Below are 18894 nucleotides of genomic sequence, written 5' to 3' on the forward strand. Positions count from 1 at the left end.
GGGGGTCCTGAGAAGGGGCAAGATGGAGGAAGCTTGGAATCTAACAGTAAAGGTCTGCATGTATGCATTGCCACCTGAACAGAACAGGCCTCCTCCATAACATGCCTCCTCACCCTAGAGCCACAGTCCCAGGCTTCCTTGTAAAGCAATTATAAACTTCAGTGGCCTCTCCATGTCTGAGGTGGTTAAAAAACAGAATCCTCTTCCTGCTGGAAAAATCTGACTCACATTCTATGCAGAGACCCTCACGAAAACAAGAGATGCTCTCTGTTTGATTCCAAAGCTAGAATTTGTTTAAAAGGTTGTTTCGGTGCAGAAACAACAACAGCTGAAAGGCGGTCTGCTTGGGACAGGTCTTCTGAGGGCTGGTGAGAGTGAGAGATCTGGGGTAGGAGAAAAGGCTCCTGCTGGGTTTCAGAGGAGAGATGTTTGTGGCTGCTGTCTACTACGACAGCACTGCATATGTGACTTAAAGGAAAAGCATCTCAGAGACCATGGCAAACCCAGCAGCCAAAGGCCACAGAGAACACAGGCTGATTTCAGAGACAGAGCTGGGAAGAAAATCATTCAATCCAGACTGGGATATTTCCCATGAATTATAGCTGAATCAAAATGCTGAAAACAAGTTTGTATGCCATTCGAGCATTTAAGAGGCAGTGCAGGCCAAGGGGAAAATAGTCCGGTGCTGTGTTCCTAGCTCAGAACATCTGTATTTTATCTGGTATCCAGATGATGAAAAAAGTCCAGGGAGCCAAGTGGCAAAGCAGACTTGATCCCCCAAATGATTACAAGTCCCTTTCAACTGGACTACGCACTTTGCAAGCAGAAACCAGGCCTTGCTTGCTCCCCTTTGTCGAAGCACCACACCCACTCCTCTACTTTCTACTATCAAAATGTAATTTTGTATTTTCTACTATCAAAATGTAATGTTTGTGAAGAGAGGAAGGAATTAGTCCATTTGGGGATTTAGCACTAAGAAGGGATGTACGAAGCAGATGAGAAAGTTTCTCATGGCTGGACAAAAGCAATTAAAGCCAATGACATGGCTGCACTTTTCCACTTCTATGATCTAGGAAATAAGACAGACAGACTATTAACAGTGAGAAAAAATGGTTCCTTCATTGAACAAGGTAAGACTCAGCTTCCCCAGCATAGGTTAGGCCCCACTGAAGTGGATAGTAAGTGGAAATGCACTCCATAAAGTCCTGGGAGTGTTTGAGCCAAGGCCTACATCTTTCTCCTGACCTTTTCCTTAAACACACACACACACACACACACACACACACACACACACACACAGTCAAGGGTGTAACAGGAGAGTGGAGGGTTCCAGAGAAAAGTACTAATTAGCCACACCTTTCAGATGATGGAAAACAGATTGCAGTCACCTTGGTCAACTTTGAGGGAACCCAGACCGATTACAGAACGTTTATGAGAGAATGTAGCCGCGTAGGTGATACCTACAGGGTGGTGGTTGTGGTGGTGGTGTTTTAAACACAGATGCAGATCCAGGGAGGAAAGGTAAGATGAGACAAACTTCAGTCCATTCCTTCACACACACTACTCCCCAGTGAAACAATAAGATTCATTTTTGCATCTTATGTTTGCCCCCATTGTCTATGTCAACATGTACTCGGGAAATACCTTTGAAATAAAAATCCAACTAGAGTTCCCTGAACACCTCTTTGAATAAGGTGGCTATTCACAATGAGAGTGACAATGACGACAGAGCCATCATTCTTCATCAACTATCAACAGAGTGGAAATACCTCCTATCTTAGCCCAAGGATGGAGATTTTCCACATCAGACCATGCCTGGCATATCCTCCAGCCAAGACTAAGTAATCTCCAAAGATGGCTGCTCAACTCATTGTTCTTCACACCACCAGAAAGCCACTGCACAGAAGTATAGATTATCCCCAGGCCCCCTGTCCCCATCACTAATATATTGTAAAGATTCTTTAGTCCAGTGCTACTATGTGGCAGTCACAGAACCAATATTAAGTAGGCTGCTAATGGCTTCAGCAGTGACTCATGGATCATACCGAGCCACCACTGGTAGACATGTTCAGGTGTGGCAGGCCACGGGCTTTGAAAGAAGATAATGGCTTCAGCTGGTTTCCTGAAACCATTGTTGGCAATGGCAACAGTTTACTCCATTACTGTTAAGTCATTTGGATTTTCTTAAGTGGTTTTCCTCCTGGTAGTGTTGGAAAGTCCTAGGAATAATTCCTGCACATTTCCTCTACCCACCTAGTCCCATCATTGATTAAAACCATGTTTGTAGTGGGCTCTAATTACATATTCTGAAGGTAGTCTAACTTACAAAGCATAGACATAGTGAATTAACTTTCTATCTTTGACTACGTCCTAATAATTTATCACTACACTGTCTTTTGATCTTAATTCCTACGCTCTGAGAAAGACTAGAAATCCAGAGTCAGTCACAAACACTGAAAGCCACTCACGCGTGAAAAAAAGTCTCAAGAGTGGGAGATATGTTGCCTAATAGAACTGAACTTTAGAGAACTTTAAAAGATGCCATGAAAATCTGATTTTTTCGAAGGACTTTTAGATGTATACAGTTGCCTCACTCACAAATGAGGACATCATTTTTACTTAATTAACCAATCAGAACTCAGAGTGCAGAAAACATACGTATCTGGATAAGTAATTAAATCTTTAGCCTACTGGTATAAAGAAGCCAAGTGTATCCACTTTCACTGATTGTTAAATATCCAGGAATTTTATAAGTGGATTGTAAAATCATTGGCAGCTTGAAATCAGCTATGTTGGAAGTATTTATACCACATAAATTGGCAAACATGAAAAAATATCAAGTTTTTTTTTTTGTTTTGTTTTCCAAAGAACCATTTTACTAGTATCCCACTGCTTTGGCCTCTACCAAATGATTTTACAATCCAAATTAATTACTAAAATATCTCTCTAGTGGATGTAGACTTTAGAGTTACGCATATCTGAATCAAATCCTGGCTCTGTTCTTTACCGTGTTTCCCCCAAAATAAGACCTAGCGGGACAATCAGCTCTAATGCATATTTTGGAGCAAAAATTAATATAAGACCTGGTATTATATTATATTACATTATATTATACCGAGTCTTATAGTATAATAAAATAAAACCTGGTCTTATATAAGACAGGGTCTTATATTAGAGTAAAATAAGACCCAGTCTTATATTAATTTTTGCTCCAAAATAAGCATTAGAGCTGATGGTCCAACTGGGACTTATTTTCAGGGAAACACAGTATGTGACCCTGAACAAGTCACTAATCTTCTCTGAGCCTCAGTTTCCTCATCTATAAAATGAGAGCATGAAACTACTTCACACTAGGGCAATTTGAAAATTAAATCAGAGGACACTTATAAAGCTCCAGGCACATAATGATGATAAAAGTTAATCTGTTCCCTAACTCTTTAACCTGATCTAGTTTTAACGCATGAAATACGCGTTCACTTTCAAAATACATTCATTTCCCTAGTTCATGAAAGAAGCAATTTGGGGGGGCTAGAGAGCATACAAGTCTGGGAAAAGTAGTCCCAGAAAGAAGGCAGCAAATAATGGTCATTTGGGATGCCCAATAGCCAGGCAGAGTCCTGACTTAACCAGGAATATATACTCTCACAGATGTTGATAGCAGCTTATTTATAATAACAAAGAAAAAAGAAATCAAGTGAATTATGGTTCATGCAAATAAATACACAAACCATTCAAAATAATGTTTACAAGGAATTTCAATGGCAAGAGAAAATCCTATAAGATTCATATTAAGTGCAAAATGTAGGTATTATACATGCAGAAGATGTAAATGATTACACACATATGTATATATGTAATTATACTCACACATTCAATAGAAAGATGGGAAACCTATGTGCCAAAATACGCAGAGCAAACATTTCTGGGTGGTAAGATTGTAGGCAAACTTTATCTTCTTTATCCTTTTGCATTAAAAAAAATAAAACAATTTATTTTTTCTAATAAAAAAGAGCCTGTGCCCACTTCAAGCCCATCTCTGGTGAAGAGCATGCTGCAGGAGCGACGAAGGTGGAAGTTTCAAATCAAAAGAGGTAACAGGGAAATAGGGAGGAGAAGACAATCACAACAAATTAAGAGAGTCTCTGTGATGTAGAAACCAACCCAAGAAGCTGGGTGGTGAGGAACAGATGGGATGAAGAAGTCATAAGAGAGAAACAGAGAGAGGAGGGGACCACAGCGTAAAATATAAGTGCGTGCTCCATAGGGAAAGACTGGGAGGAAATTCAGGAGCGGAGACTTCTAGAACCTTTAAAGATGTTTCTGATGTGCTCAGTGGTTATGCCTGGGAGAGGGAGGCTGTCAAGAAAAGGCTCTGTCCTTGCAGCTCTTTAATAGGCTGAAAAAGCACCTTTTACTTCCTTAGTCCGTGCAGCATTATTTGAAATAGCAAAGATTAGAAAAAAACTAAATGATTATCAATAGGAGACTAGAAAAATGAAGTATGATACATCTATGCCGTGGAATACTATGGAGCCGTAAACAAGAATGGGGAGGTTCTTTATGTGCCAATAAAGAATGGTCTTCTAAACATACTATTATCAACAACAACAAAAAAGTCAGTGTGATAAACAATGTGAATAGATAGTTTGTATAAGAAGGGTGAAGAAGGGATTAGGAGGGAGACTTCACAGTATATGCCTTTTCTACATCTGAACCATGTGAGTATTACTTGTTTAATAAAAAGGAACTCGTTTTATAAGATAGAGCTATAATTATTTTTGAAGGACAGACACTACATTTTCTTGGTCAAGGTGATTTTCGTTTTTGAGATCATGTCCAGTATAGAATTTATAGCGTGGAAAAAAAGAAAAACTGGGATCAAAGTTTACATTTCCTTGTTGAGACAATCATTAATAATCTTTTATGATAAAGAGCCCTCGCTGTGGCTGACTCTTCTTTGCCCATGCTTAATTGCTGTTAACTGTGTGTGCAGAGCACCCTCTAGTGGAAATATGGGGGCATTACACAATTTTACACCAAGTATATCGCAGTGAAATCTCAAATTGCCAAAATGTGAGATATATGTAATTATAAATACATGTGAATGTGTAGATATATACATTATATTTTATAAAAATATGAAAACATTAATGAAAACTCATATCTTTGTGACTACAACATTTTAATTTTAAAATAATAAAACCAAAAAAAATCAACCCGCAGCCTGGACATATATTACAGATTTTCAAGGTGCTCAATGTCTGCTGAATATTATTTTGTAATTATTTTTTGAATAATTCCTCTCAACCATTAAGTATCTTTTTTCTCAACTTCATTGAGATATAATTGACACATGACATTGTGTAGGTTAAATGTATATAAGATGATAATTTGATACATGCATACAACGCAAAATGATTACTTCAGTAAGGTTAGTTAACATATCCATCACGTCCGTAGTTATTTTTTTTTGTGGTAAGAACTTTTAAGATCTACTCTCTTAACAACTTTCAATGACACAATATGGTATTGTTAACTATAGTCACCAGGCTGTACATTATATCCCCAGAATTTATTCATCTTTTAGTTGGAAGTTTGTACCCTTTGACCACCTTCATCCTTCCCTCCACCCTACCCACCAGCAGCCCTGGCAACAGTTTCTATGAGTTTGGTTTTTCTTTTAGATTCCACATATATGTGGAACCCACATAGATTCCACATGTAAACATTTGTCTTTCTCTGTGTTTCCCTTAGCATAATGCCCTCAATGTTCATCCATGTTGTTGCAAGTGACAGGATTTCCTTCTTTTTATGGCTGAATAATATTCCATTGCCTATATATGCCACATCTTTTTTATCCATTCATCTATCAATGGACACCTAGGTTGTTCCCATGTCTTAGCTATTGTAAATAATGCTGCAATGAACACTGTGTGCAGATCTCTTTTAGGGAGTGATTTCATTTCCTTTAGTTACATACCCAGAAGTGGGATTGCTGGGTCATATGGTAGCTCTATTTTTCAATTTTTTGAGAAAACTCCATACTGTTTTCCATAGCGGCTGCACCAGTCTGCAATCCCACCAACAGTGCATGAGGGTTCCCTTTTCTCCACATCCTCACCAACAGTGGATCTCTCGTCTTTCTGATAACAGCCATTCTAACAGGCATGACGTGATATCACATTGTGGTTTTGATTTGAATTTTCCTGTTGATTAGTGAGAACTGATGTTAACAACAGAAATGTTGCTCATCTCTCTGTTGCCCTTTTTTTGGGTTAAACGATATCGTCAGGTTAAAAAAAAAAAAAAGCCTTTGTGAAAAGACTCAGTAGTGTTGAGAGTCTCTCGGACCACTTTTGTGAAAATCCTGTGACTAGCATTGCTCTGCCCAGGGCTAATTTAGCTCTTTATAGATCCTCCATGGAGAGTAAATACATCAGTCAGTCAGTCTGGAAAACCAGGGCAAAGTTTTCTCTCCAAACTAGGAAAAAAAACTGCCACTCAGCATGACAGGATGGACACTAATTTATATCTCTGTATCTACATCCATACCTACCTTTGAATCTAGTTTTCTCTGTAACAAGGCTCACCAGCTCATTAACCATGAGTGCCATCATAGAAACCAAGCCAAGCCTCCCGGTGCCACTCCAGGTATAGAACAGAGAAAAGAGAGAGGGAAATGAAATAAAAGCCTGAAAAATGTGGTGGAATGGTAACAAATGAGGGACTTGGGAAAGAGGAGAAATAAAGCAGAAGTTCCCAAATGCCATTTATTGAGCTGTTGTGTGCACACTTTACACACATTACCACATTTAGTCTTCACAACAGTCCTAGAAGGGAAGAATCATTTTCTCTCATTTTAGAGACATGGAAAAGTAGGACTCTGAGATTTAATTACTGTAACCATGGTAACCCTACCCATAAGCAGCACAGCTGGGATCTGAAGGCAGGTGTGCCTAGAGAGTCAACTCTACCAGACTGACTCTCGGGAAGAGAAGAAAGGACTTGTAAGGCAAGAGAGGGAAGGAGGAAAGGAAAGGAGGGAAGGAAGGAAGGAGGGAAAGAAGGAAGGAGGGAGGGAGGGAGGATGAGAGGGAGGATGGTAAGGTGCCAACAAGAACAACTGACTGAGGGTCAGGGTCATTCATATCACATATTCTGAGCTAGAACTTCTTTTTCTAATTTTCCCCTGTGTCAGTCTGCTCATTTCTAAGCAATTACGGAAATTTAGTCACGATCTTGATGTATATTGATTGAGTGATGTCTTTGAGGCTGTTATGTACGTCTCTGAAACTTTCCTGTGGAGTTTCTGACTTCCTAGAAAAGCCTGCTCATTGAATGCTCTTAGAGGGAAAGAGAGAGGGGAACAGCTCTAATGTTTCCCAGGTTAATATTAACCTGGGATGGCCTGCTTATCACGTGACCAACCAGAAAGCTCATGAGTGGCTCCATTTTGGTGATATTTAACAATAATTTGGGACCAATTTACGATGAGATAAATTTAGGCTGCATTCCACCATGGCTACTCTGAAGAATAGAGACCCAAACATTGACCAATTATGAGATCTGGTTTCAAAGAATGAAAAAGACAAAAACAAAAAATGTTTCTCCATGAAAGACACAATAATGTCTCAGTTATCATCTTGGAGTGAAGAGAAGTGGTCATCTAAGAATCTTGGGGAAATAAATGATTACTTTTGAGTTGAAAATTCTTTCATGCATGCACACACACAAGTACACAAACACTTGCTCCACATATTTTTAATATATGAAAGAAGTTAACGTTTGTTAAAATATCCGCTTAGTATTTAAGGCTATCCTGTCTCTGAAATTTTGCTGAGAAAGTCTTGATAATCAATTGTCAATGAAGGAGTAAGAGAAAAAAAAATGAATGAATGAAATCCACATAATAGGCAATGGGCGGGTGTCAACATGTAGGTAATATAAAATTGAAGGGATTCTATTTGGGGCAGGAAGGGAGACAAGATTACCCGTGAGATCTTCTCCAACACTGTAATGCTATGAGCCTGCTCAAAGGAATCTGACTTCTTGTTTTTTTCCCTATACAGACATTTTGAGAGAATACCAGCCTTGTCATTCTTCTTGTAAAACCTGCAATGGATCTGCAACCCTGTGTTCTTCATGTCCGAAAGGTTAGTGTGACAGAAGGTGGCAGTGGCCAAGCCAATTCATTGTAACTCATGTATATTATCATCTTTAGGTAAGGGGTTTGCAGGACACGATCTAGTCCCATCACATGTTCCTATCACAGTGGCTACACTGGAGAAATGCAGGGACCCAAATCCTGACCTGTAATAAAAGATGGCTTTCAAGGGACCAAAACAAAAAAAAAAGAAATGCTTCCTATCCAAAAGCATGATGACGTTAGTGATAGATTTGGCTACAGAGTTTGTTAGGGTTTCTGGGTACTTGACATTTCTAGAGGTTTCACTGCTCTTTTCAAGTGCATTAACCGAAAACAAGAGTATTTACAGAATCTAAGTGGGAATAAATAGTCTACCTGTTATTTCTTTCTTCATTTCTGGTACTGAATTTAGGGGAGCAAAAAAAAAAAAAGGCAACAACATAACAATTAATTGCTTCATTGTCTGTAAAAACAAAACATCAGAAACAACAACTTCACTGAATTAGGGGGATATTTTATTCGCATGGTGCATTAACATTAAGAATTAAGAATGTTATGCTCCCATTCAGGTGATCATTATGTTGGAATGTGCAATGTTAACAGTGAGATGGGATGCAAAAATAACAGAATTTAAGATAATAGGTGTACCATGATCCTGAGCCTTCAAAATATAGACGTTTACACACAAAAATTGAAGGAATTTTCTTGGAATTTTGCAGTTGAGTGGGATTTTAAAATTATTTTCTTTAATAATGATGTTATCTGATTTTTTTCAATTAAAAATAAATAGACAGATCCTCTGTTGGGTGGAAGACGTGCTACTATGTTAGTGTCCTAACAAGATAGGCTTTGGGGAACAGAACAGATCCCATCACGCTGTGCCTGTATAACTGCTTTACACCAGGAAGACAAGGTGTTAAGAGCCTGATCAGCTGGGCAAAGCGAAGCCCCAGAGTGGCCCAGTATCAGGAAGCAAAACAAAATGAACAACGAACAGGGCAAAGTCTCCTGTTGTCAATTTCCTTTCTAGAGATTTAACTCATCCTGCAAAACACAACATCACCGATACATTTTGGTATACCTAAATAAGTCTTTCAGATACTTGGGTCTTTGGAGCAGTTGAAAAAGCTGTTGCGAGCGTCAGTTCTCAGTATGGATGCATGTGCTATTCGAGCAGACCCATGATGACCGCCTGACCTGTCTTCTTCCCTGGTTTTCTAGGCTTATATCTGTTGGCTCAGGCCTGCGTCTCTGCCTGTCCCCAAGGCATGTGGCCCTCAGTGAGGAGTGGCAGCTGTGAGAACTGTACAGAGGATTGTGCCTCTTGCTCAGGAGACAATCTTTGCGAAAAGTGCCAGACTCAGCCAGAATACCCTCTCTTCCTCCATGAAGGCAGGTGCTACACCAAGTGCCCTGAGTAAGTTTACCTCTTCCTTTGACTTCCGGCTCATGTTCATTCTCCTGCAGTACTTTAGGGACAATTCCTTCCCATTCACCAAAGTACTCTTCTCCTCCCTGGTTCCAGTGCCAACATAAATATCCCTTCTTGACTGTCGACTATCACGGTGGGACTCGGCAGCCAAGACTTACATAACGCCAGAAGCACACTTCTCTCTTGTGATGATTATATGGATATATTTTTTACTTTTGTGAAAACATGTTCTTTTTCTACCTGATATTTATTATAAAGTTTGTCTTTTTTCCATCACAGAAGTAAGACTGTGATAGGCATGGAACACATCAACCTCTTCTAACTGTTGAAAGTAGATGAGATATGAATCACAGATGATAAATAAATACCCAGTTAATTATTTATGGATTCTTCATGGCTTCCTTAGTCCCCTGGTTTATAATTCCTTCATTCTTCCTATCACTATTCCCACCTCCAGGATTTACTGAAAGGGTAGTGGGGATATCAAGTGGGAAAGTATATCAGGCAACTTTCCAGTGACAAGCAACAAAAATGCCAAGTAGAATAACTGAGACAATACAGGGTTTATTATCATACCTAACAAAGCATTTAGAAATCCAGTATTGGCTTCTTTCACATCCTTAAAAATGCACAATCTTTCCATTTTGCTCTTGTATCTTCCTTAGCTTTCCTCCCTGACCCACATTATCTGCCCCATCTCCACACATCACCACCCCACGCTGTAACAACTGGAGAGAGGAAAGGGCACGTTTCTCCTAGTTTATCTCTTTTTAAAAGGAAAGAAAATGTCCTCAGACTTCTCTTCACGTATTCAACTCAGTTCTACAGACACATAGTCAGCATCTACTGGGCGTAAGAATTGATATTGGAAGCCACACTGAGATCAACTGAAGGGGGTCTGAGCCTTCAAAAGGCCAACAGCACAGTCAATCACCATTGTAACCCTCAGGTTTTCCTCTGTGTCTCTGAGACTGTTTCCGATTAGTTCATTCATTTATTCTTTTCTTTAGATTCCACATAGAAGTGAGATCACATGGTATTTGTCTTTCTCTGTCTGACTTATTTCACTTAGCATAATGTTCTCCAGGAGGGGGATGGAGACAAGGGGTAAGGTGAGGGGATTAGAAAGCACAATCGGTAACCCCAAGATTGTCACGGGAATACGAAAGTCAATTGGGGGAATATAATCAATAATGTTGTAAAGATTTTATAGGGTATCCGATGGACACTTGTCTCATTAGGGAGACCACCTCAGGGAAGATGTAGATGCCTGACCACTGCACTGTGCACCTGAAGCTGAAGCTGAACAATAATGAATGTCAGCTATAATTTTATATATATATATATATATATATATATATATATATATATATATATATATAGTTACAAGAGTGGAGTACAGTATTAGGAATAGAGACAGTGGAAATGTAATGGTTGCATTCAATGTCGGAGGGGCAGTAGATTGGGGGGGGTTATCACTGTGTGAGAGATATAAATGATAAATGTCTATTACATTGTGTTGTACACCTGAAACTAAAACTAATTAATTATTTTTTTAAAAAGATACAATCTAAGGAGGATAATTTATACATAATGAAGTACAATGGCAAATCTGGCAATTCTTGCCAATATTTAATTAATATAAACAACCAATTTCTATTTTCTAGGCACAAATGGCTTATTTATCTAAAAAAAAAATCACCATTGTACTTCTTAGAGCCTAAATACACAAAGAGCTAAGGAACTCCAAGGGAAAAGAAACCATTTAGAAACAGCTGCTGGTTGAGTGTCTGTGATATCTAGGCACTATGCTAAGCGCTTCAAATGTACAACCCATTATTCCTTACATGAATCCTCTTATGCAGATACCATTATTTTCCCCACTTTACAGATGAGGACAAGGGTAGCATGCCCAATATCACACAACTAATACACGGTGCAGTCAAGATTTCCAAATCTCTCTAGCACTGAAGTACATGTGTATTGTCATTGCACAATGCCACTTTCTCATCCAACTGGGTTTTCTTTTTTCTTTTTTTTTAAATAATAGCCTTATTGACATATAATTCACACACCACACAATTCAGCCATATAAAGTGTACAATTCAATGTTTTTTAGTATATTCATACAGTTGTGTGATCATCACAATTGATTTTAAAATACTTCCATCACCCCCAAAAACCAAAACTCTGTACCTTTTGAGCAGTTATTCCCAATTTCCCCCAACCCTAAGCAACGACTAATTTGCTTTCTGTCCCTAGAGATGTGCCTATTCTTGAATATTTCACATAAATAGAATGCTAAAAAATATGATCTTTTTGACTGGCTTCTTTTATACAGCATATTTTCAAGTTGTTGATATTTCTGAGAAATTGCCCTTTTGGGTGTGATCCATCCTAAAACAGCAACAAGATTTATAACAGCGACATAACCTGCACTAAAACAGCATCCAGGTATTCCGAATTATATGTAAGTCAGCATTAGTGGCCACTATTTGTTCAAATATAGTATATATATATATATATATATATATATATATATATATATTTTTTTTTTTTTTTTTTTTTTTTTTCATGAAAAAACGTTTCGGTAGTAAGATACATCGTTGTAGTGATTGTTCAAAAGACAATGTAAAACATAAGTTGCGTTCATAGTCACCAAGTATGAAGAGATTTGAAGCTCTGGTAGAAGAAAAATGGTCTTCCTTTAAGCACTGTCACTATGGGTTCTAAATTATAGGCAAAGCTCCAGAACCCTCCAGACACAGCCTTCACATTACGTATTTATCTGAGCCAAAAAACTTCAATATAAAGTACTTTGAATTTAACAACTTAATATAGGTGGCTGTTTCTCCCAAAAAGAAACATCTGTCTTCTTAAATAAAAATAACAGTGAAATAAAGTATTCACAAATAAGTTTTCTTAATGCAAGGAGAAGACAGGAGGACAAATTACTGGGCAGATCTACAAGGTGTGATAAAAAATTACAGTGAATATTTAAATTTTTAAAAATTTATTACAGTAAGATACATTGCCATTAATCCCCCATAAATATTCCACCCTCACTTCAAACACACTTATCCCATCATTCTTGCCATTTTCTGAAGCAGTTCTGAAAGTCCTCCTTCGTGAGTCTTTTGTTGTGCTGTAGTGGCTGCCTCAATGTCCTGAACTGATTTTAAAAAATTACCTTTCATGGTCATTTTGACTTTGGGGAACAGCCAGAAGTTGCACGATGCCAGATCCAGTGAATAAGGAGGATGAGGACACACCATAATGTTTTTATTTGACAGAAACTGCCATACCAGAAGCAATATGTCACACAGAGCCTTTCTTATATATACAGACATAGAACTCCACCTGGAAGAAGTGAACCACACAAACAAATCCTCCAATAGCGGTGCCCCAAATATGTTTGATGCTGTGTGCAAATGTTCTATGTGGATATTTGAAAAAGCCATCAGAGGTTGGTTGAGAATATCCAAAAGCAAAGTGGTTCCAATTTTACAGGGAATTAAACCTTTTGAGCCTTTTAAAAATAATGTTTTGAATTTGTTAAATTGAAATATTTTCATTAAACACATATTAAATGGAATAAAAAACATTTTCTACTCTAACATAAGTCTCTAACAAAAAAAAAAAGAAGTGAAAATTAGGGGACAAAACAAGGAAATCAGAAGATGACTAAATTAAATATAAATTAACAAAAGTTGTTTTCAAACAAACCAAATTCACAAGGATGCTATCTACCCTTTCATTTTATTTTTCCACACTTGAGGTTTGACCACACCTCCTCAGGAAATCTGATGGATTCATGTTGGTCCACAATAGCAGCCCTCCTTCCATTTTCAGTCCTAACTTCTTTGCCACCAGGTGTGAATAATTTCCCTACTTGGAAGGCTTTTCCAGCCTCTCTGTTCTCCCTACAGGGGCTTCTATGCAGAAGATGGCACATGTGGACGCTGTAGCTCCCCTTGCAGAACATGTAAAGGAAATGCCACCAACTGCCACTCTTGTGAAGGAGGCCTTGTCCTGCACCAGGGAGTGTGCCAGGAAACCTGCTCTGAGAGGCACGTGGCCGTGGAGGGGGTGTGCAAGCATTGCCCAGAGATGTGTCAGGAGTGCATCCATGAGAAAACATGCAAAGGTATCTTGGAGCATCTCAGGAGAGAGTGTGGCTCTGCCAAGCCACCCGGCTGGGGGCCAACTATTGGAGGGCGGGATATCCAAGCAGGACTAGGGGAAACAGTGTCCTTACCTTTACTGAAACTTATATACCTCTGTGCACATCACTGAGGAAAGTGAGGGTGAGATAAAGCCTTTCCATTAGGGATTCTGTAAGTTAAGATAGCCAAAAGGCCATTGTATGTGATTTCTTCCACATGTACGTACTGTGCATTTAGGGTGTGCCAAGCACTGTCCCAAGTTACCAGCAACTCTAAGAACAGCACTCTGACTAGGAGTTTTTTCTCTGGAATTATCTCCCAAGAAAGGCTTATTTCCTCTGCAGAATAAGACAGACTCGTTTAACTGACGCTGTGCTATCCAAAGGATTCTTTTGGGGTAACCTAAAGTGTTTTCCAGAATTCCCTCCAAAAGAAGAGAATGAACATAAACATGCAATGCATTCTTCATACTGATTAACCATGTATGTTTCATTGGTCTATCCTATCAGCAAATGAAAAATTAATCTAAGCATTCCTAAACTGCTTTCAGTATTAAATAGAGCCTGAGGTGCTCAATACAGCTTGAAAAATCTGGTAATGCTGTTCGGGTTTTCAGAACAATACCTCCAGCATCTCAGCTATCACTTGTCTGCCACAGCACTATAATGTTTTGCACTTCTAAGCCTTTTAGCATATAAACCCAGCACCATCTAATGGGGCCTTCATATGTGGTCTCCAAAGCCAAGGCAGGCCTTGTGTGACATGGGGAATGTGTCCTGGTGGGGTGGGGACGGGGCAAGTATACACTCGGGTCAAGTGAGCCGAAGTGGTGGGGGACGCGCTAGCCACTGTGGAAGAAATGAATGCCTTTCTCCTATCTCCTGGGGGTAACCTGCTGTGTCCCCCTCCCCCACAGACTGTATGCCTGGGTCCTTCCTATATGAGGATATTTGCCATCAGTCCTGTCCCCACCACTTCTACGTGGACGAGCGCCAGTGCGTTCCCTGCCATGAAGACTGTCTGGAGTGCAGTGGCCCCTCGGCGGACGACTGTGACCTCTGTGCTGACTCATCCTTGGTTCTCTATGATGGACATTGTTTGAATGAGTGTCCAGCAGGGACTTACTATGAAAAAGAGACTAAAGATTGCAAAGGTAAAGACTCAGGGTACACGGCCGAGTGACGCATCCCAGGGAGCCTAATGGGATTATGGGTTTCTGCCGAGACAAAGTAGCGTTTGCACAGTTCCAGCTTCAGAGCTGCTGTTCCACCCCTTTCCCTCATATTTTCAATTTGCTCTAATTTATTGTTTTTCTTTAAATGAATCGTTCGTTAGCTTTGATCATGTAACTTATATCAGCAATGAATCATGTTGACACTTTTCACAACAGTCGCTGCTCAAAAAGGATTCTCACATGAACATTTACAACACAGATAATGGGCCTTCAAAAGTCACCCAAAATGGAAGACTTTTCTTAAAACTTTAACTCATAAAGGTTTATAGCAGCATAACGAATGCCGAGCCATAGAGGATTTTCTCAGTGCCTCATGTCTCCCTTCATCATTTGCCTCCTAAAGCTCCCCTCCTTCCCTCCTCATCACCCTCAGCTCCTCCTGCCGCGGGTCCCCTATTCCATCTCCCACTCAGCACATCAACCTCTACACATTTGAGAAAGGATCTGCCATTATTTATGTGTCTTTATGTTTCCACTGGGTGGCTTCTTTTCTTCTTACTAATTATCAGGAAACAGAAAAACTAAACAAATTGCCCATTACTAGAGGAATGCTCAAGCAAGTGAGAGAAGCATTCTGGGAAAAGGGACTTATCTCCTTCTCCCCTCCTTTTTTTCTTTTTTGAGACATAATTGACATATTATACTTCATTTGTATAAGTTTAAGGTATACAGCATGATGACTTGATATACATATATATTGAGAAATTATGACTACAATAAGGTCAGTTAACACATCCATCACCTCACATAGTTACTTTTTTTTTTTGATAAGAACATTTAAGATCTACTCTCTTAGCAACTTCCCAGCATACAATACAGCATTGTTAACTGTAGTCATGTGGTAATTTAGCCCCCAGTGTTGCCTCCAAGTAAACAAAAGATTGAGAAGCAGGCCCCCTGAGCATAGTGCGAGTCTGAGGGTGAACTCACATGGCAGGAGAAACCTTGGGCCACGTATGTCCCAGAACGGATTCAGAGAAATGTTTTTTGGCAGGCCATGAAGATGTATCTTACTCCTGAAGGCTTTCTGCTATAGCCTTATGATCCAGATATACCATGTGTGTGTTTTATGTAAAGCACTCTTTAGTGTCAATGTCCCAAAGAACATGGACTTGAAGATGGGCCACTGTGCCTGCGAAGCAGAAGAGACAGGAGTCAGCATGGGATACGTGGGACCTGGGAACCTGTTCCCACAAGAAGTTTAGAGACTCAGCCAATGGTCTGCAGTGCCATCTTACCTGTACTAGGGCAGGAAATGGGGTTCAACTTCTGACCTTTCTCTGGTGTTCAAAAATAAAAGTAATTTGCATATAGAGAACTTTACAGGTCTCAGAGTACATTTACTTAATTTACCAGATTTATTTTTCCATTGAGAAAGGACCCTGGTTCTCATCTGATGTTTGCCCATTAGAATAAACTAAGGGCCTTTGGAAAAATGCAGGTGCCTGGGCTCATTCACACCAACTCAACTGTTGGAAACTGTTTTCAGGTCTCTCCCTGCAATGTTATTGCACCTTCCTTCCACCAGGCCAGAGGGAGGCTGAGGCAAGCTGGCACTAGGAAAAAAAAAAGGGTGACCACCTTATTTTCCAGAAAGAAGAAACAAAGGACCTGAGCTAAACATTAAGATTTGGGTGGATGTAGAAAAGCATCCAGAACCATGCAATCCCCAAACAGGCTCTCCTCTAAGAAACACAAGGACTTAGGATCCATTCTGACCACCCTGAATTATCCCCTACGACATAGCATAGACCTCTAAGAATCCCATACCTTTCCCAAAGCACTGGAGCAGAAACAGCAAGAGCTAATGTTAATTAAGGTCCTGTGTTTCACTCCTGACCCTCCCTTTTCCAGTGAAGTGACTGAGCCTCAATTTCCTGATCTAGATAAAATGAGGTGATGACCATCAACAGAATAATATTATGTGTTGAGCCAAACAGTGAGTGCTTACTGGGGGCCTACTATGTACCATGTGCTCTTCCAGGCCTCAGGAACAGCAGGGGACAATACAGACAGCATTCTGCCCTCTTAGAGTTTACATTCTTTTGGGGAAGCCGGACTCTAAAGATAAGTCAACAGGAAAATAAGGGGGACAGGAAATTGGGCAAAATGGAGATGAAATTAGAGAGCGGGAGGCCTGGAACATATCACTGATAAATGCAGGAAGCAAACCACACATAGGTCTGGGAAAAGAAAATTCTAGGCAGAGGTTAATGGCACTGCTAAAATGCCTAGGTTAACTGCTTTTATTTTATTTGTCTAACAAATATTTTCTGAGTGCCTATTATATGCCAGGCCCTCTCATAGGCATTGTGTATTCGTAAATGAATATAAAAGAGGCCTTTTTTGTCAATAGGTAATTGTAATATATATCAATGTTATGGTAAGTTCAAGGTGTTCTGGGAAGTCACTGGAGGACCACAAAATAGAGGAGTTATTGTGGTGAAAGGACCACAAACCAGTGTGGGCCCGTGATGCTGCAGAATTGCTTATTATCATTTTGTTGCAGTTTGGGTAATTACAGTAAGTCTTATTAAAGTTTCTGAGGTGGCTGTTGCAGGAATGGGCTGTCTAATTATTACAGATAATTTTTCTCGATTTGCAACAAGAATACTCTACCCAGAGCCCAAGAGCTCTACCCAACTCCTAGCTCCACACCCTTGGCACAGAGCCCTAGAAATCTCGAGAAGAAAAGAAGGAGTGTGAATACTCCTTCCAGGGGAACTGGGCACCCTAGCCCTCTCTCACTCTTTTTCTGCTGCTCCCACCCACCCATAGATTGCCACAAGTCCTGCCAGACCTGCTCATCATCTGGGACCTGCAACACCTGTCAGGAAGGCCTGAGAATGAACAACCACGGGAAGTGTGTGCCTCACAAAGAATGCGCCCCCTCCGAGTACTGGGATGAGGGGGCTCTGGGATGCAAGCCCTGTCACGCTAAGTGCTTCCGCTGCTCAGGACCCTCCGAGGACCAATGTCTCACCTGCCTGAGGCACAGCCTCCTTCTCAGTGAGTCACTGTCCCCTGAGGCGGGTTTGTCTTTCCCTCCATCTGGGAAACTACCTTTCACAATGTCTGGTGCCCAGTAGATATTGGTGTCTTTGTTTTTAATGTTTTACTTTGTGTTTGGAAAATTTCCAAGCCTACAGAAAAAAATGCAAAAGTGAGAATAGTAGAAGGAACATTGCACATATGCCCTTTACCCACTTCACCCACTGTTAATCTTTCACCCCATTCGCCTTATCATTTGCTTGTTCTCGGTCTCTCTCAATGTATATGCATACATAATGCACAATATATTTTTTGTGAACCACTTAAGGATATGTTACATACATCATGGCCTCTTTCCAACAAACGCTTCAGTATGTATTTATTTCCTAAAAACAGAAATGCTTTCTTACATAACCACAGTACAGTTGTCAACTCTAGTGAATTGCACATTGATACAATACTTTAACATACCATCTGTATCATAATTGTGTCAATCCCCCTTTAGAACTGGGTTTCCAGTCTACAATTATGGCATTTAGATGCCCTGTTTCTTTTGCCTCCCTTAATCTGAAACATTTCCACAGACTTTCTTTGTCTTTTATAATATTGACATTTTAGAAGAAATAATCCCTAACCCTCCCCTGGGGTTTGTGTGATGTTCCCCCATAATTAGATGGAGATTATGCATTCTCAGCAGTAATACTGCATAGGTGATGTTGTGTCCTTCTGGAGACACATGATGGTGATGTTAATTTTGGTCATCTGTTTAGGGTGCTGTTCAATTTAGGGTGCTGTTCAATTTCTCCACTGGGTAGGTACCATTGATTAAACAGCAGTCTGTGGAGAGATACTTTATGAACATGTGGATATTCAGCTCCTCGTCAGAGTTTCCCCTTGATTTATCATCCGTTGATTAATAAATCTT

General features: G+C 39.9%; 1 protein-coding gene across 2 annotated transcripts in view; it reads left to right on the forward strand.

The window, feature by feature from the left end:
* Positions 1 to 18894, forward strand: part of PCSK5 (proprotein convertase subtilisin/kexin type 5) — a 405671-nt gene that overhangs the window by 364494 nt on the left and 22283 nt on the right. The window contains exons 28-33 of one of the 2 annotated variants that reach the window (XM_081067381.1): positions 4011 to 4091; positions 8070 to 8153; positions 9368 to 9563; positions 13508 to 13725; positions 14661 to 14897; positions 17757 to 17987. In XM_081067381.1, coding sequence (XP_080923507.1) covers positions 4011 to 4091; positions 8070 to 8153; positions 9368 to 9563; positions 13508 to 13725; positions 14661 to 14897; positions 17757 to 17987 — 1047 coding nt within the window. The remainder of the gene's footprint in view (positions 1 to 4010; positions 4092 to 8069; positions 8154 to 9367; positions 9564 to 13507; positions 13726 to 14660; positions 14898 to 17756; positions 17988 to 18894) is intronic. The other variant, XM_081067382.1, reaches the window with a different exon arrangement.

Source organism: Rhinolophus hipposideros (genome assembly GCF_964194185.1).
Source record: "Rhinolophus hipposideros genome assembly, chromosome: 11".
In the NCBI taxonomy this organism is placed as follows: domain Eukaryota; kingdom Metazoa; phylum Chordata; class Mammalia; order Chiroptera; family Rhinolophidae; genus Rhinolophus; species Rhinolophus hipposideros.